The 20,460-nt window shown below is 42.6% G+C and overlaps 1 protein-coding gene across 4 annotated transcripts in view; it reads right to left on the reverse strand.

Annotated features, from left to right (window-relative positions):
- The window catches only part of LOC137102437 (prospero homeobox protein 1-like), a 31,230-nt gene extending 13,458 nt beyond the window's left edge, over positions 1–17,772 (reverse strand). For 2 of the 4 annotated variants that reach the window (XM_067481964.1, XM_067481967.1), the window contains exons 1-4: positions 17,315–17,772; positions 12,504–14,579; positions 8,683–8,790; positions 3,574–3,768 (exon numbers count right to left, since the gene is read on the reverse strand). In XM_067481964.1, the coding sequence (XP_067338065.1) occupies positions 3,574–3,768; positions 8,683–8,790; positions 12,504–14,513 (2,313 nt within the window). In that variant the 5' untranslated portion in view covers positions 14,514–14,579; positions 17,315–17,772. Of the gene's footprint in view, positions 1–3,573; positions 3,769–8,682; positions 8,791–12,503; positions 14,580–16,376; positions 16,494–17,028 lie in introns of those variants that run through there. The other 2 variants (XM_067481965.1, XM_067481966.1) reach the window with 2 other exon arrangements.
- Between the last annotated feature and the right edge of the window lie 2,688 nt (positions 17,773–20,460).

Consider the following 20,460-nt stretch of genomic DNA (forward strand, 5'->3'; position numbering starts at 1 on the left):
ATGTGTGAGCACTGAAACAGAGGACATATTCATTCCAAAGACGCCACCAAGGTGGATGGAACTTTGATGATGCAGAATCTGGCAAAGGGAAAACTGTGTGTGTGTGTGTGTGTGTGTGTGTGTGTGTGTGTGTGTGTGTGCGTGTGCTGAATCTGCGTAGGCTCCTGTTTCAAGTGGTGGTGCAGGCAGGTAGGGGAGGAAGAGGAGGAGGAGGAGGTGGAGGAGAAAGGGGAGAGATCCACAGAAAAGGGCCTTGGGGGCATCCTGATACACATCCAGTACATTTTCATCTCCATGTTACCTCTATGACTCACACACACACACACACACACACACACACACACACACACACACACACACACACACACACACACAAATATAAGACAGAAAAACATAACAAGTGCGTCCTTGCACATATATAATACACACAAAGGCACCATTCCCACACAAACATCAAACAGCAAAAAACACACAACCCACGCTCCCGCACTCACAAACACATACGGTCATACACACAAATAACACCCACACACACATCAAAAGTCCACACACAAACACTTACATGCAGAGTCTTCGTGCTCACCAAGGCGGTTGGTTTGTCAGGGGGGTTAGAATTTGCATGGCTGGGCAAATTTTCCTTGTGCTAAACTCTAATCAGCTCCTGTATCTCTCAGACACCTGCCCAGCAAAAAAACCTTAATATGCAAAACACCTCTCCTCCACCCTCATTCCCCCACTACTGCAGCTCCTCGGCCAACAGAAGACTTATTCACCTGGCCTCTCTCGCTCTTTTCCTCTCTGTCTGCCTTCTTGCAAATTTTCACATTTAGGTATGCAAATAGGCTGTTACCCTTAAGCCTGTTTCAACAGTAGCTTCCTGGTGCCAGATGAAGAATGATAGTCTTGTCTGAGGTGTGACGGGGAAAGTTATGTTTTAGAAAGAAAGCGTTTGTCAGGGAGAAAAGGTGGCGTGTTACTAACGTTTGGGCAGGGATGGCATATTCTGCTGTTTGCAAATTATTTTTGGAGTCACTTCCTAGAGGTTTTCAACCTCATAGTGGCCAATCGTGTCAAACCTTTCTAAGAATCTCTAAACCTGTTTAATTCCAAATTTCTATTATGTCTACACAGTTTGTATTTGGGCCCAACTTTCTAAAATACAAGTCTCCCATAGTTGTACTTGCATTTCCTTACCTTTAGGGCACATAATAGAAGCTGTCCTAAACTCTCCATCCGATCAAAAATATGCTTTACTGTGCAGACTACGGTAGTAGATTCACATTCGTTAGCTGTAGGGGTAACAATCTCAGTGCTCACATTAAATCTGATTTTAGGATGTGTATATGTATGATCTTTTGACTTGTAAGCCAGCTGTGGTTTAGTGTGCAACTTCCACAATTGTGAAAAGCCGAAACCTTCAGTACACAAAAACTGAGGAAGTTAAATTTTATGTCACTGACTGAAGAGTAGATGACATTTTTAACTAGCTACATTTATTTATGTGTGCAAAACAGATCCAAATCCTTATTCAAAGCAGAGTATTTCTCTCTATACGGAATGTTAAGCTTCTGTTCAAAAACATGGTCCCAAAGAAAAAGGATATAGTTTAACAAGCTGTGTGTTTTTTGGGGAGACAGCTTTCCAATTGAGACTTCTTTTTCTTGTTATGGGTGATTTACCATAAGAAGTGAACATTTTAAACTTTTTATTGAAAACAGAAACAAGCCGATTCAAAGATCAGGTGTTCTCTAAATGAAGTCTGCCTCTGTGTAAATATCTCAGTTAAGGCTGCTCTGAATGAGCTGTGGCCAAATGTATTAAATCAGTGCAAGGCTGAAGATGCTATAGAGTTACAATTCAAACTTATTTTGCAGTCACAAAAATAAATAAAAAGTGCACCAGCCATGAGCAGCTGAAAAGAACAAATTGTGTCATTTTTTTCTTTGTGACTTTAGGATGTCATATATACAAGTGCTTCTGCTTGCCAGAGTCTTTCAAAGGTTCCCTGAGAGGACTGAAGATGGATGGATGTGGGGAAGTGTGTGTGTGTGTTTGGGTGCACACAGATGAGTCCCAGTGGACAAATAACGGACAGAGAAAGACGGAAACAGGGAGAAAGAGAGAGAAGCACTTTAAATGTGAGAGCTTGCAAAACTCCCACTGCTCGCAAGGGCACTTCTCTCCTGCACGTCATCTCTCTTTCCCCCCTCTCTTCTTCTATCCTTCTTTCCCCCTTGATCCCCCCCTTCATCATTTTCTCCTTTGTCTCTGAGCACTCACCCTTTATCCCCTATCTATCCATCTCTCTCTTCCCTGTCTCCCCCTCTCTTTCTCCCCTTCCTCTCACTAAAACAGTAGGACGCTTCACCTTGATAACAGTGAGATTTTTCCCCCCTCAAAGTGACACACACACATACACACACACTAGAGAAGTGCTTTGCCAGCATGCCAGGCCGGTCCAAGGGACGGCTGTACCCTTCGAGGTGAACAGGACACTGGGAAATGCAGCTACAACAAAACACTCACACACATCCCTCTATCATATACACACACTTAGATCACTCCAGGTCCTTCTTTACACAAGCCTTTTCAAGGTCTATTGCCAGCTGACATTGAGAAAGCACTGGCGATCCTGAAACGTTTCACACACATGCACACCTTTACATGCCCACTCTCTCTCTCTGTCTCACACACACACACACACACACACACACACACACACACACACACACACACACACACACACACACACACACACACACACCTACACACACACACACACACACACACACACACAGACACACACACAAAGGAGAATGTGGCAAAAGGAGAAGTGTGAAAAAAATTAAACATGTTAAAGGTGAAGTAGCCTGCCAAGAATTTATGGTTACAATCCACTGACACACACATAAACGTCTCACAACGCATAATGGATAAACGAGGACAGGGAAATAAAATGTAGTTTCTAAACCACAGTAAGTCCTACTACTGATGGGAAATTAAGAGGTAAAAATGAGTTGTCAATAAGGTTTCATTTCACTGAAATGAATTAAAAATTTCCCAAATCTCTGAATGGCAGGAGGCTATCATGCACGCTTTAGAAAAACAATTTCCTTGAAATGATTGGAGTTCAGTGAAAACCTTGTGTCTCCTTATTTGTAAAGGTATTAATATTTATATTTTCAGGTAAAGAGAATGATTCAGTTGAGAAAATTGTTCTGCTTTTTGGAAAATAAAATAGGTGTTTCTGAGAAAATACATTTTCACAAAGCTGGAATTTGGTCTATGTTGCAGATGGTTTTCACAGGAAAGTGACAATATACATTAGTCACAAGGTGCAGAGTACAGCAGGATGTATATGAGACTATAGGAGAACCTAGCCAACAGTCTCAACAAGGCAGTGTCAGAGAGGACACAGTGTCACACTACCCGTCTGTATCACCAGGTATCAGATGAAAGTCAACGTTTTTTGATATGAACCATGTTAAGCACCCAACTCCTACTGTATTTTCACTGAGCACATATATACAGCATTTACAGTTTGGTCTGTAATCATTTACTGAAGGTGGTTACCTCAAAGTCATTGGCCTTATTGTAGTGCATGTTTAGGGCTCGAAAGAGCTCACAGTCACGGCTAACGCTTAATTCCTCAACTCCGGTGACTCCGTCGTTGATAGCCTGGCGGGCAAACTTCTCCATCTGGATGTAGTAGAACTCTCTGAAGTTGCTGAACCACTTGATCAGCTGGGAGGTTATGCAGCGGTTAAACTGCAAAAAAAGATGAAAAGCTGTTAGCAATGTTTGGGATGTCAGCCCATGTACTTTTACTTTCAAAAAAACACTTGAAATCTAAAAACACTTTTAGTAGAAAAAGAAATATTCTCCATGAATATTCTTACAGATGGAAGACTATGAGGCAAAACCTTATTGAATTCCTAGATTTGAGCATGAGGAGGAAGAGAAGAAATGTAAAGATGACAGCAAGTCGCTTCACATCAGTGATTTAAGACTTGAGACAATGACTTAAAAGAGGGGGGAGAAACAAAAAGAGAAAGACGAAAGACAAGAGCAATAGAGAACACAGGTCGGCGAGTGAGGGAAGATAATAGAGACATTAAGAGACAGCAAGCACAGAGGGGGAGAAAAGAAATCACAGAAGAGAGAGAGAGACAGAATGTTTGTGTGTGTGTGTGTGATGGAGGTTGTGTTTGGTTCATCTTCCCTACTGGGAGCATAGCTCCCCCCTATCATAACCCTGAGAGTGGATGGAGAGGTGGAAGGGAGGGTTGACCGCAAACACATAATTGACCAGAAAAACGATTAAGTCATCATCTGAAGCGCCCTGGCCCGTAGGGGGCTCAAACATGTACTTAACCCTGTTCACCAATTACACCCTGATTCTCTTCCCCTCTCCGCACCTCCCAGCCTGGAAGAATGGATAAGAAAAAAGAGCAAAACAAAGAGAGAGAGAGAGAAAGAAGTGCTGCGAAGAAAGCTCTGGCTATTTGATCTATGCTGCTTGGGTGGATTCAATAGGGCAGAGTAAACCTATTAAGACCCTCGACCAGTCTCGGCTCTCATTCCGCCTGGTGTCAGCAGTAAAAACACACTGTCTAAACATCCAAAACACTAGATAAGGACCTCGGGGGTTCAGGATGGCAGACTAGTGCAGTCACCCTAACAGGCCTGGTGAAAGCTCAGATCTAACTTGTGAAAACATACAAATCATTTACTTCACTCCTCCTGCTCACAAATAAAAAATTCTGGCTTCTGAAAACTTGATACCCCTAATCATCGCCCACACCCTTCTTCCACACAAACAGACACACAGGCTCTCACTCCTCCCTCCCCTCTGCTCTTTTTGTGGTGCTGAAAGAATGGGGGGACAAAATGCTACTAAATGCTGAGCGGACTGCTCACTGGGGAGGCAGAGTGGTTTTGACATGGAGATTAGGCTCTGGCTATTGTTCGACAACACACAGACACACACAAACATGCACACACACACTCTTCCAAATCTGCGATGGTAGTCAAACACACAAGCACGTGAAGATGGGAGGGTGAGGCAACAGAAAGACAGGCAGAAAAGTTGGCCAATCAGAAGAGGCGAGATAGTCGGACCAAGGTAGGATGGGGCTAAAGGAGAGGGCTGTGCCTTTCTGGAATGATCAGTAGATGATATAATGGTGGAGTGGAAAAGAATAAGTCCGCTTGACATTGTTTTTGCTGGGGGAGAAGAGGTGTATCATGGTGTCTGTCCTAAAGTGCAGGGTGAGCATAAATGGGGAAAAGAGGGAGGGAGGTGGGAAAAGTGAGAGAGGGGCATGGAGAATGGGAGGACGGGTGCAGGTCAGCGCTGTCAGACAATGCCGTTTCACTAGTGGGGCAGGGGGTGCATAGGGTCGGAACGTGAGCAGTCAGCAAGCTGGGGTCGTGACATCAGAGTGTCAAACAAACAAACTACTGACACTTACAAATATGTCGGCTGCACAGGAGCTATTCTTAAACGCACACACACAATGCAGCAGACAGTTGGAGTGTGACAGAGCACAAACACACACTAACACTCACTTTTCCTTCGTGGTTTAAAACTTCCCTTGTGTGTAAGATCAGAACAACTGGGGGTGAATATGAGATGTTAGTGAAATGGTGTGGATTCGTGCAAGAATGTGCACGTAAATGCATCTGAGCTCATGAGAGACTGAACACTACATACTGAGATTAAAGTCAGTGAAAGATGTACCATTACTCATGCGGGAGACCTTTGGTGTCACTGCAGCCGAGTAATGGATAGATTTGTCACTTTGGACAAGGATTACTTTATTATGCCGACAGCTCAGGAGAAGATGCATTAGGTCCTGTACAACTAAACTGAAGAGTGGCTCAATCAAATCAAACAGTACAAAATGACAATATATGTACAGTATATGCAGTTAAATACACTGAACTATATTATATCCACATCAGCTGTACCCAACACACTCAATATACAATATACACTATTTGCATGTCCCCACATTAAGTTGCTGGTGGTGGACGGAGACCCCCGATAGCAGCGATGTGTTCAATGTAAAAGAAGAGAATTGGTTAAAAGGAGCACAGCACTGCAGCTCCTTAATCAGAACTGGCTGAGGTCAGCAAGCACAAAACTGAGATGCAGCGAGAGAAATGTGTGTGTGTTGGTCTGTGTTCCAGTTAGTGTGCTGCAATTAAGCATATAAGTGATTATATAGGTGCGTGTGTGTGTGCGCGTGCATGTGTGTGTCGTTTTGTGTGTGTGTGTGCACACACTTCTGGCTGAGAGGCTGATGAGAGAGAGACAGCAAGAGCGTGTTTCTCACACTCACACTCAAGAGCCAGTTAAAGGTCAGTGTTTAGTTCTAACAGCACAAGATAGAAAGTTGCGTGTGTACACATACACACAGACATATGTTCTGTTCATGCACTAATGCATACTTCCAGAATAGGAAACACTCAAGTATCCTTGTTCTAAACGTTATATGCCGCCTGCCAAAAGTATTCAGGCATGTTCACCATATACACTGTGTCAGCTAATTGATGTTAAATAAAATCTTCCACAGTTTTATATTTCGGTAAGTTCAGCTAAGAAGTATTTGGATGAAACAACAAAATGTGACTCTTGCCAACACTTTCTGTGACATTGTGGTCAACAATTGAGCAGAAAACACACAGATGACCTCAGAGTGCTAAGCTACATCCAGAACAACCAGAGAGGAGAGCAGAAAGACAGAGAAGCCTGTACGGGCCTCCCTCTCTCTCTTTCTGTTTCTCCCTCTCTCTCTCATAAGCCCCTTCACAGTCATCAGGGCTTTCCAACGTTTCCTGTTTTTGCAGGGGTGAATTGTGGGAGATAATCTCCGGCTGCCTATTGGCTGACTGCACACAAAAAGCAGCCCTGGAAAGCGGGCTTTTGTTACTGTGGCGACTCAAAATCCAGCCGCTGGCTTTTCTTTCACCCTGGCCCCGCCGAAGCACACATACCATGCAACACCATCAGCGAAAAAAAGAAAAGAGAAGGAATGACATATAGAAAAGGGAAAACCCTCCTGACCTCTGCTACTCCATGGCATGACTGCCCTAAATACTGAGGCTTGTCACAAAAAAGAGCCACAGAGAGGTAAACAAAGAATGCAAGGTTTGTGTCTGTGTATGTGACAGACACAAACAGTGTTTGCTTAAAATGTAAAGAAAATGTAAACCTATGACACACCAAGGTCCAAACAGACTGTAATTAACAAACCTATGGCTTTATTTTATTAGTTTATTCTTCTTCACCCTTCATCAAATCATTAACTGAAATAATAATGAGACATCTTAACCACTACAAACTGTCATTAGCTGTACCAACAATGGTATTATGATACATCTGTCAATCCAGTTAATACAAACGCAAAGTCAAAAGAAGTCACAGTAATGTTAGAAGGAGCTTAATCAAGTGGGTTAGGGTTTGAGGACAGTCAATTGCGATGAGGTTGCGCTGGCTAAATCTAGTCACATAGTAAATAGTCTGCTTATGTATGTGTCTACTAATTTATAGCTTGGGTCCATTAAACTCTGATGAAATTAAAATAATGTGATTCATAATGCTCTTTACTATCTTAACCTTTTTTTAAATATCTGTGGAGGCCACCTCTCACGAAGAGACCACCTCCCAGGGAATGTTTGTGCTGAGAAATAAAGAGAATAAAACTTTGTAATAACAATTGTTGCGGCGTTTTTTTAACAACAAAAATGTAAATTAACAAATTAGTGGGCTGCTGTGGGAAAGTGACAAATCACCATTTACAGTTCCCTACCAGCTTTGTCAATCTAACCAATATCATTCTCAGAGAAAGTCATGTGAGGCCTGAGTCGTGGTTAGTGGTGATGGCATCCAAGAGGGGGCAGCTGGGAGAATAGGGAACCTTTATCTGATGATTTGAATAAGATGGCCTGGATCTGTCACAGTGTTTACCCCTCCGTATGGTCCGAGAGGGGCACACACACAAAACAACATGAACAAACTTGGCCGTGCACACTACAACGGCCATTGTGTAGTTGTTCTTGTTTTTTTCTGCAGCTTATATATTGTTCTTTGTTTTCCAGATTTCCTTTATTAAAGTCCCAGTGCAGCTAACGCACATCCTTGCCATCTTCCCTAAACCGTCTCTCCTCGCCCCTCCCTCTATCAAACCATCCTCCCTACACCTGCTCAGATAACCACACCTCTGTCTCTAGGCTCCATCCTCCTCTCTGCCCTCTCCAACCCTCCATTACTCATCCCACTCTTTATCTTTAGAATACTCATAGGCTCTCTAGTTCCCTCATGTAAACCCATTCAACTTCCTCTTCTTTCATCTTTTGCATAAAACCATAACTTAGTGAGGGAAAGGGCCTCATTTCAAGACAGACAAGCTCACATTGTTCACAGCAACTGAAGCTGGCACTTCGCAATTAACAAACCAAACTTCCCCTTTTAAAGCAGGTGCATTTACAAACGGCAAAATCAGTCAGTATTTCAAAAAGATTAAGGTATGACAGCTGTTTTTAAAAATAGCAAAGAAGAATAGCAATTATATCTCTTCCTAAATTAAAATGGAAGATATTGGAGGATATCTGACAAAAATGTTAAGTTTGTGAAGTGAAAGAAACTCTAAAGCGAAAGAACATGTTTGGACTCACCTTGACATCCGAGAAAAACATCTTGAGCATATTAGAGCTTGGATAGCGGGTGTAGAAAAACATTAGTTTGGCCTTCTTCAGATGATTTGGGGAAAGACCTTCCTGGATCTGAAAAAGCTGATATTAAGGAAATTAACAACAGCTTATAAAAGACAAAGCCAATGTAACAACTGATGTCACTGCAAATACAAAACAGACTTGCTTATAATCAGCAGTAAGTTTGGCAAGAAAATGCATTTGGATGATGGGTAACCAAATTTACTTTTAGGCATGAATGCAGGGTTGCTCGGGGGGCCGAAGACAGTGCACCAAAGCAAAACCATTTGCTTGCAATTAGCATCGTCCGTATCAGGTGTGAGAGCGTCACGGTAAATAAAACACTGGCCAGCACTACAGCCGATTCTTTTACATAAGGAGGCTCATTTCACAGTCAAAGTAAGCAAACGCCTTTGCCTACACCCTGCACTAACCTCCACCCAAAAAAAGGAAGAAGAAAAAAGGAGACATTTGCATATCACAGACAAAGACAGCAGTTAACGCCAGTGATGGGCAAGAAGGCCTAATGGCTTGGCTACAACACATGCCAAGCCTGAATATGACTGTGTGATGTTGGCTTCTTATCAGTGATAAAACAAGGTCTAGGAGACACTGGCCCAAGCAAGATGAAAAACCTTCTCACGCTCACATAGGCCACATTCAAATACATGTCTGAGGCCTTGTCTTCCTAATGGATCACCTGGATTGAACAGCAGAGAGGATGGAGATGGGCTGGTGGGGGGCACCTTGAGGGATAGTATGGTTCCAACCTTCAATTACATCCCCCTCCTCCTCCCTCTGCTCCACCCCTACCCCCCCAGGCTCTCTGCCTTGCTGCCAAACCCTTGGAGGAGGAAAAGAAGGAGGAGTAGAAGGAGAAGAGGGGCTCTGAGGCTTTGGACTCAACCAGCGATGGGGGGACTGAAACACATCTGTGCCACTGAACAGCCCAAGCCACTTCCATGGTGAATTAACAGCCGTATAATGCATCTGATAATATCAATCTGGAGAATAAGACATTGAAAAGACAGAAGGGATGGGGCAGGCTGCATGTTAAAACCTCGGGCTGTTTCAACAAAGGTTCCCATCAAGTAGAAAGAAGTTGGGGCTTTTAAACAAAACAATACAATCTACAGCAATATATTCAGTCCAAGTTGACAAAATACATTGCTTGAGATGATTTATGATGTACAGGGATGGCAGTGACCATTAAAATCGGTCAAGTGTCCAGATGTAGCTTGAACTATAGAGTGGGAAGAAGGCATCAGCTGCTAGATTGGATTGCCCTTGGCCTCAGGGTTACACAGCAAAGCCAGCAAATGTTGAACCACGCTGGGTTGGCTCCTTAAAGACCCTGTCTACTTTGTCTGATTCAGTGAGAGAGGGAGAGAGAAAGAGAGAGAGTTGGTTGTATACGCAGCAAGGGTCTTGTGGGGGAAACCCTGGCAGACTGGTGTTACTCTGTCAGGCCTGGCCAAAAGAGCAGCACTTCACTCTCCACACCACACCATCTGCTCCAAGTGGAGGGGATACAATGGATCCTCAGACAGAGGGAGAGGGAGAGACAGAAAAAAGGGGAGCTCTGTTTCAGTAAGGCAAGGTGGGATTTGTTTGCTGTGAAAGCAGTGCTCTTTCATTTAGATTGATTTTATTTTTGCGTTTTCAATTAAGGATTAGCATCACTTTCATTGTACCAATGAAATTAAGAATTATTTTAAAACAAAGACATTGAGGTTTTACCTCTCTAGCCATAAACGCAATATCACCTCCCTTCAGATGACAATTAAGAAGCTTCATATCTCCTCATGAGGCATTTTCATCTCCAATTCACTCACAGCTTGCAAATGTAATTGTGATTGGACTTAGGGGTGGCATGTAAGGCTATTATTTTGGCATGATGGTGCACTCATACCAGCTGGCCCACTGTTCGCCTGCCACATCTGACAAGACATCATCATTCTCACAACACTTCCCCAAAGCCCAAAGTCATGAGAGGGAAATAGCTACTCCACTTCCTAATTCCAGGTGTAAGGACAAGAATATTTGGAGTCGGACTGAAAACAAATGAGGAAAATGATAGGAGCCATCTGCTCCCCAATGCTGCCAAGAGCTGGTGAACCTGAACACACCTCGCAAAATGTCTGAGTTTCAGAAAAGAAGGAAAGCAGAAACAAACTAAGAGGCATCAAAATGAACTCCTAATTATAATAGAATCCATCCCAAAAACACTAAATTGTTCCTAAACATGTAGAATTATCCAACTATCACAATTTAACGTAAAAATCTAAGAAAAACAACACATGTGGACATGTACTGCCTATCCTTTCCATTTAGGAGAGTACATCAGTTAATGCCCTGAATTTATACATGCTACAACGAAAGCCAGAGCATCTGGCATATGTGGTTATTGTTTGATTGTTTTTTACTTTCTCTTAGTCTCTTCTATGTCTCTCTCTCCCTTTTCTCTTTTCATCCCTCCATCGGGAGTCCGTAGAAGCAAAGGATTATGGATCTCTGGAAAGCGTTCACCCTTGGGTCAGAAGACAAGACAAGGCGAGGTAATGAAAGATAAACAGCTCGCTGCAAACACCTGTTAACGTCCGCTTCAAAGAAAAGACAGGGAGGAGGGGGGGTTTGCAGGGAGGGAAAACAAAAAAAGAAGTATTTGGCTGCCAAGCAACAGCCGAAGGGCCCCCCAGGCTGTTGACAGATCTTTATGAAATGAAAAAAGAGAAAAGAAACGACAATGATTGTGGTCTTTTTACAACAGCGATGGATGATAAGAGGAACACAAGAGAAAACACAAGCAATCATAAATATACATCTTTGCTTAGTCCTCAGGCGAACCTTTTGTGACATGCACATACACAAAGACTAACACAGATGAAAAACACGACACTCAGGTGCATTCAATATCAAAAACAAGGGATCTAAAGTGTTAAATATATAAAGTTACTTAACAATTTCAAAACAGGTTTAAAGCTGTACAATTCATTTCTTAAGCATGTAATGAATGTTCCATGCTCCAAGACAAAGCTTTGTAAGGACAGACAGTACTACGCAAATCAAACTATCATAAGGGTTAAGAGTGTTGCATACTTAGGCACTGAGGAGGTATAGAGGCAACAGAGAAAGGACTGACTGTATCTGTTTAAGCTATTAGTCCTGAATCCCCAGGGGATTCAATTTAAGCCTCCCATAGGGGATAGCCTCTTTTACCGCAGGGCATGATTGGGGCACACTGGGGTTAAACTATAAGGGAGGCTATATAACACCATTGTGAGCCAAGTTTTGGGATAGTATCTCTCTTCTTGTTCTCTAAGGCTATTTTTTTATAAAAGGAATTGGGGCAGTAAATGTGAGGACCTAATCTTTAGGTGTAAGTGATATGTGACAAGGAAACTTTTAAAGCACTTAGGTTTGAAGATGGAAGAAAAGGCTGTACGGTGCTGAGAGAAGGAAGGGGTATGGGTATAAAAATAAATACAACAATCCAGTACAATGGAGAAGAGAACAGCAGTGGGAGGAAAAGTGATTCATCAACAATTTTTCAGTTTCTTAGGCTAGTTTCAAACAGGTTAAAAAAGATTTGATTTTTAACAGTTTGTGGTCCAGGTGCAGTGTTTTGCCATTTTACCGGGAATTACCAACCATAGTAATATATATTCTTTCTGGCCTATGCAGGCATGATAGTCTGAAATGGACTGAATGGGTTTCAAACATGAGGATCGCTGTCACATATATTTATATAATTATTAACACACTATATATTTTTTAAAGGATACATTGCTGCCTGAGTAGGGGGAGATGTCAGCCATGTCCTGGAGATCACTGCACTCAGATTTGATGAGTGACAGGGATAGCCCCTCGGCTGTGCTGCCAGGGTGTGCTGGCGAACAAGAGCGATGGTGATGCCCCAGGTGATGACCTGAGGCCATCTTGGTCCTCAGACTTGTGGTTTCCCGTGACAGGTCCATGGAGTCTGGAGAAGAACGATCTTTGCCTGGGTAGCCACCTGTAGGTGCACCGAGGGGACTCTGGAAAGGGTAGCCCATGAGAGGCAATGGAAAGGGGTGTCTAAAGGATGGTGGGCTGAAGCCCATAGAGGCGGAGAGCGAGGAGGGGTGAAGAGCAGGGTGGTGGTGACCACCATGGGCACCCACAGCTGAGGACTGGTGATGGTGCTCACTTGGTGTCTTCCTCACGACTAAGGGCAGTGCCTCAGTTTGGTCATTGGTGGCACCTGGCATCCCGGGCATGCTAGCAAAGGAGTCTAGCGGATTGGGAATTATGACATCGCCGAAACACTGGAGCCTCTGGTTGGTAGTGTGGAAGTTAGGGTTGTCTCCATTGACAGCAGTGGGAAATCTTTCAGGAGGTAAGGAAATTGGGGGGAAGGCTTGCTGCGGTGTAGGCCGCGAAGGCTTGGCAAACACCTTAACCACTGTGTCCACAACTTGGGTCATGGCTGAATTGAGTTCCTGCTTCAGAGTTTCTGCCAGCTGTTTACCTTCAGCATGCATTGATGAGCCTGGAACCCCCTGTGCTTTGCTGCGACTGAGCCCCTCTCTTCTTGGCTTGTCTCCATCGGCAAGCAGGGCCTGCTCCCGAAGCAATGCCCGCGCCCTGTCCAGGAAATGGCCTGGGTCGAGGTCGGACATCTCATTGTCAGAGCGCAAGTCATCTCCACCTCGGTCGTCGCCACCAGGGTCAGACCTTGCTGGGCTGTCCTCGGACATGTTTCCTAAGTCATTGTGAAGTTCACCGTGAAGCTCATTGTGTTCTGAGTCATCAGTGGAGTCATAGATCTGAAAGAACTTCTCCTGCAGCTGGCGTAGCTGTTTCTGCATGTCTTCCAGCTGCAGCTTCAACTGCCGTCGCTCCTCCTGCTTCTGTTCCTTCCTCTGGCACACCAGCTGGGTGAAGCTCTGCTGTTGCTGCTGAGGCAAACGCTGCTTACGCTTGTTCTCTCGGCTGCTGCTGCCACCGCTGCATACCTCACCTCCCCGTGGACTGCTGGGGGCTTGCTGCTGAGACTGAGGTGGTGGGCAGTCTAGCTCCATCTCCCGTTCTCCATCCATCTCATGATCACGCTCATGACGGGAAACAGCAGGCACCACTACACTGGGTGAGTGGCTCATACCACGTATAATATTCTCTACACGGGCTCGCTTGGCACGCAGGTGTTCGTCGTTGAGACGTTCAATGTCAAATGTGGCCAGGCCAGGTGGTCGGCCGAATGGTGACAAACACTCTTGAGGGGTGCTGTCCTGGGAGGAGTTACTGCAGGCGTCCTCCTGGGGAACATCTGAGCTTGCATTGGAAAGCCCTGATCCAGGGAAACCTGACTCCCCTCTATCACCCCTATCTCCTCTTTCTCCTCTCTCAGGTCCTCCACCATTTTTAGCCATATTATTCTTGAGAAGCTGAGAGATAATAGTGGTGCCAGGAAAGGGCATCATGGCATCCTCATATGAGTTGGCCCTCTTCAGTAGCTTTCGGAGTACATTGGATTTGGATTCACTGTCACCGGCTGATACAACGCCAGGTCCACCATGTGGCTGCACTACAGAGCACTCCATGGAGTCTGTGTCTGATCCGTGGTGAGAGTGGGAGCTCAGAGAGTTCATGGCACTGAAAATGGCTGCTTTGGCGCGGGCAATGTTATCAGTGGTTGTTGTTGTGGCTGCTGCTGTGGAGGAGGCTGTGCTGCCTACGGTCCTCTTAACACCAATGTCCACACGTCTTCGCTTGGTCTGTCTGTTCAAGAGGGAGTCGCTGTCATGGTCCGGCATCACGGGCTTCTGCTATTGGGCCATATCCCACAAACCCAGTCCTCTAGGATCAAAGGTTCTGTGTACCTGTGGGCAAAAATTTACAGATAAATGAAAATGAAAAGTTTAAAAAAGTGAAAAAACATTTTCAGAATATCTGTCAGTGTGCTCTCCTTCAAAACAAAATCTATAAAAATAAATGCAACATATTGAAAGTATTTGATAAACTAAAACTCATCCACTATAGAAGTGCATTAGCTGACATTATAATGTAAACATAAACTAAAGAGATATAAAGAGTTTTGTCTCAAACGAGGAGGTAGTCCCCTCTTGTATGTTTCTATAAGGACAGGGACATCCTTGATTACATTTAGCCGGTAGGGACAAATGACTGAGGGGTAAAGGGAACAGGCGAGATGGGGTCAGAATTAGGCCTTGGCTCGACATTCCAGGGCAAAGTCCTACATTTTATCCTGTCCCCTGATACACAGCGTGCAACACTGAACCAGTTCCCACGGAACACAAAGCTGCATAAAATTATGATAATTACTTAAGTACTTGTCCTCATTTCCATGTTTGTGTGTTTTGAGCCAACATAGGGGCTATTTATCATAAAATAAAAATAAATAGGGTTAAGATTATCTAAAAACGAATGGTGTAAAATGGGAGGAAATACACATCGATTATGTTGTTGTACATCATTTACTCAGTTCTATTCAGTAACAGCTGTCGTTTTGTCAGTTCAACAAAATGTTTTGCTAGGTTTACAGGTTGCATAATTCACATTAATCAATATGGCCATCATATCTTAAGCAATGGGGGGAATGACAGATAAAAGAAACACAAAATAGGCCTATTGATTTTGGTGCCCGCATGAGCTCACTTCTGTGTTTTTTGTTTGTCTTTTCATCTGGCAAGGGCAGTTAATTCTGCTCAAATGAATAGGTCACAAGGGTCAACTCTAGCAAGGAACAACTTAAAGCGCTCATACAAAAACCCTAATGCCCCTCTGAAAGCAAAACGTTTTGTCAGTACAGGCCAGCATCAATAACGCTATGTAAGCAGCGATGGCAGTGTCATAGTCAGATCCATATCAGATGCATCCAGTCTAAAGTGTAGTGATAGTATTAAAAATTATTTTATCTGTATATTTTTTTTTATTTAAATATTTCTGAGATTAGTATATTTATCTTAGTAGTTTACAATGTTTTCTCAACTGTATAGAAGTGACAAAAGTGCTGTAACAATTAATATCTTTACATAACTATTTTTACATTTTTAAGAAAACAGCAACTCTTAAACTCACAGTGAGCTCGGTGAAAAAAAAGTCAAAAGTTGCACTCTGCAAAATAAATGCTACACTGATCTATGTTGACGTGTAGTTAGATCTATGAAGTAGCAATAAAATGTTTAATGTTAAGTCCAAAAATGTCACATGACTGACTTAGATCTATATTTAATTTCTATATGATATTCGAAGGCAAATGTCATTCAAACATATTTCATTTATAGGTTTAGTTTCAGAAATTAGGGCAAACAAGCAAAGAAAAATGTCCAGTTTTGACCTCCTTTTAACTAAAAGAAATTGTATAATTTTCACGTTTTCACTGCATGTGAAAAGAAAGGCTTCGTTCTTGTCTCTAAGCCTCAGGCTCATTCACACTGAACACACACTAACTTTGTTGCTGGCTTTGTTAAAAACTGTGCAGTGTAAGGCACCACGTAAGTGACATTCGTTAGCAGTTGATTTACTCCCTAAAAACATTTTGTAAATGGACACTGAAACATAACAATGTAAAACTTCTCATTTGCTACAAGAGCAAGTTAGATCAAATGAACACCAGGATTCTATATGACAATCTTTGATAAACAGCTTTGGCTCACGTTTTGACAGTCATATGCAGCAGTTCAGACACCAGGTAATACATCTCTTAAAAAACGTGACTTGATCGCCTCAGGATCTTAACAGTGAGCTTGAAATAGTCACCAGCACCTGTCTTTTCTGACGGCGCACCTGTCTCCCATTGCCCATGCGCACACACTCCCTCTCTTTCTTTCTCTTCTAAAAAAAAAGCAAAAAATAAAAGAAAAAGAACAACTTCCAATAATCTTAAGCAACTATGAACTACCTACATAAACATTACAGCTTTAGCAACTAAGTCCAACGTCAAACAGTAAGTCCAACTACATTTGTTTTACGGAATAATGAAAGTGAGACCTGCCTGTTTCACTGCACATCTGGTTACCAATAGCCAGCACATTTGAGAGACAAGAATTGAATACACTTACAACAACAAAAGCCAAATTCACAAAGCAGGAGAACTGACAAGCTTGGACAATGAGTATTGAGCAAATAAAGGGGCATAAATGGGGTTTTGAAATGAGACTTAGCCCAAACAAAGTAAGAGCACATTCACGGTTGTTTAGCACGCACAAACTAGAAAAGCAAATACAAGTTTATCAGAGTTTCCTAAGAAAAAGGTCGTAATAAATCTGGTTCCCCGTTGCAAAAAGCCCACACGCTTCGAAAACTTACTTCCTAAAGTTGCAAATCAACTTGATCTCCGCTTTGATGAGGAAGGTTGGGCTATCGTCCGCAAATCATCCTCGCAAAAATACAGGCTGCTCTCGCAACTCTTAGCACATATCAAGACGAGCGGAAGACACGGAGCAAATAATGTCTTATAGACATGATTAGCTGATGATCAACAGAATACATTTTCCACTTAACGATGTTTGATTTGTTTATTATTTTTTTCCGCCCACCGTGCGCAGGCGAGGCAGAACAAGAGAGGGAGGTATCCAAGGACAAGGTTACTTACCCTTTAGATGAAGAGGGGGGCAACCTGAACTCCTACGGCAAAATAAGATATTAAACGCAGAGCACGGCGGATTGCTGGATTGCTGGGATATAACAATTTCTCAGAGACGGAAGAGCTGGAAAAAAGTCAGCGACGCGAGCTAAAAGAACATAACAGGAAAAATATAGAAGATGAAAAGAGCTCTTGGCTGTCGGTGTCTCCCTCTATCCTCTGCTGTGACTACAAGAGTGAGAGACATAGAGAGAGTGCAAGAGAGAGAGGGAGAGAGAGAGCGAAACGATGTGCGTGCGTCTCGGAGGCGCACTGGATGCAGAGAACTGGATGCTGGAGCGCTCCTCCGCCACTAAGATTCACTTTAAGACGCGGCTGAAGGAAACAGGAAGACGTGCGCGTCATGAGCGGCGTGATGTAACTGTCGCAACCTACCAATAAGAAGCGTCCGTCCGGCCCGGAGAACAACGCACTGAACTTGACCAGAGAATGGGACTTGAGCATGCAACTAAAGAGAGAGAGAGGAATAAAGGAAATACTACTCTTACTAATCTCTTTCTTCTCAAATCACCGACTGCGCGAGTAAGAATCGTTACGCACTTTGACATTACACCACTTAAGACGCAATAAAACATATCTACATCTTATTCTCATATTGAAGTCATGCATGGGAGAGCTTTTATTAGAAATGAAGCGCTATTTGATTATATAAGGTAATTGTCGGTACCTTGATTAAAAAGGACGTAATAATTTCAAGATTACATAAAAATCATTAGACAAGTTGATTTGATTGGCAGCTACTGCGACAATATCTATCACTGCTGTCGATTTATTCATCACCTTTAAGAAAAAGGGTATTTTTTTCAAGATTAATGCAACAATAAATGTTTGTTTTTTTTTGTACAGCTTAAATGCAAATGTTTCCAGACACCATTCATGCTTCCGTATGGCATGGAAATTACAAGTTAACAGTCTATTTTAGGAGCTTTTAATGTTTGCTCTAATTCATGGTTTGGTTAGGGTTATTAAAACGCATCTTCAAACTCAATCATTCTAATCATTATTAACTTTATAAGTATCATTCTTTGACACGCAAAACATATTTATATTTTTAAGACCACTTTTTTTTTCAGAGACCACTCTAAATTAAGGCGACAGTATCTCACAAATAACACCAGTGGGTCACTTGTGTATTTGATGTTCAGAGTGGCATGTAGAGATAATTTACGTGAAGATTTTTCTCATTGGTTGCAGCAAAGTCTGATTTATGAACAAGCACAGTAGCACAGAAGCTCTCAGATTTGCTCTGGAATTCGGGTTATTCAGAGAAGCCAGTATCTGAGGAGAGCTAAACGTCTCTTTGTAAAATGCTCAGCTACGAACTGAATATCATCATGAAACGTCTGTCACTGAATCCACAAGCTTATGTCACTAAAGTATCCCCCTGCGTAAAGACCGCACTGTCATCAAAAAAGATTATTAACAAAAACGAACGGTAAATAAACACAAACATTCAACTTTATGTATTGAAGCCCCACGGATTTTTAATACATTTAAGATTTCCGTGTCTTTCAAAACTCCCCCACCTGTAAGGCTGAACCGGGCAGACACTGACATCTGAGCCTTTCCAGAGAAAAACCTGTTTGTCGCTTCTGATTTATGAAATAATGACGGCTGCTTGACATAATCCTCCTGCATTCTTACAAATTGGATATTTGATACTGCAGTTTTTGCGCTCTGCAAATATTTTAGCCTTCGACCTTTTCCAACAGGTGTATACACAACAGCTGTTAGGTAATATTGTTAGGAAATAATTGTTATTTGTGCTACTGAAATTACCGTTTACGCAGATATTTTTATTTCATCGAGTGTAACTAAATTTGTGCATAATGGAGGATACACTTATCTATATTTCGGCTCAGCGTGCATTTCTGCAACAAGAGAAACAATACGCCAGGGATTAAGTACATGCAAGACAATTTATATGTATTCCATAACGAATGTATTAAAACATGATGATGATGATGACGATTATTAACGGTTAAGGACGTTACGCTTATTCGTACAGTTGTATGAAACCAGTTAAAGGGGTTTTCATTCACGGGATATCAGATGGCCCTTGCCCTTTTTTCCATTTTTTTTTTATTACTTTGTGTCCATTTGTTGCACACATATTCTTCTTTTTTTATCCCGTGAACAAACAGGATCCTAAAGCACTTAACGAGAAATCTTATTTTCCATATGCCCCTCTGTCAGGTGCCAAAGGAAAAGGCGAGTCTCTTTTCCATGTCGCATGCAAGTGTTTTTTAGGACGAACGAATTGCAACGAAGTCAGCAAAGTTTTGTGTCTGGAGTGTCTTTTCCAAAGCAGGTGTCCCGGTACCCAGCTCCCCTCACTGGCCTGTGGCTGATTTGGCCTCTGCTCCCCTGGGTGCCGTCGATGCGCACACAGGCTGGAAAAACAGGCCGGGACATTAAAGAAGCGCGTGTTTGGAAAAGGAAGACTCGGATGAGGTGTAGAGGAAACGTGTTGGTTAACACTGGCTGCTCTTATCGCGGCCCACTCCAGGCGGATCAACGCGTGTATTTATTTCAAACTCACTTTCCCCCCTCTTTTGGGGCGAGAGCGACACACCTCGATGCCCAAGACTGATAATGCGCTCTGGCATTGCGCGCTGATGGCTGAACTTATTGACATATTTATTAGAGCTGGACTCAAATGCGGGAGAAGGAAGGCAGTGAAAACAATATTTCTCCCAGAGGCGTTATAAAGGTACGTTTTTTTTTCTAATTCTGACCACAATTAAGTGGTTATAAGTGCGCGCAAGCGGTGATGGTATGCCGGAGTGGAGAAAAGCCAGTGGCCTATTTTACATCTGTAGCTTATTAATTTTGATAAATAATAAGAACAAGAACATTTATTATTATTACTATTATTAATTTTTTTATTAAGTTTATTTCATCTCATCCAACTAAAAGAAGCAATAAAATATTTCTCATGAACTTCAGTTTCTTGAAATATTAATAAATGAATAAATATTATTTGGGAGAAGAAGCAATCTATTGGACAGCAGTAGTTATAGAAATGGCCCTAATCATATAATGACTTGATGAGCTCCTACAACAACTCCTTTTCTTTTTCACAGACCCAGTTT

The sequence above is a fragment of the Channa argus genome, chromosome 17 (assembly GCF_033026475.1).
Source record: "Channa argus isolate prfri chromosome 17, Channa argus male v1.0, whole genome shotgun sequence".
NCBI lineage: Eukaryota > Metazoa > Chordata > Actinopteri > Anabantiformes > Channidae > Channa > Channa argus.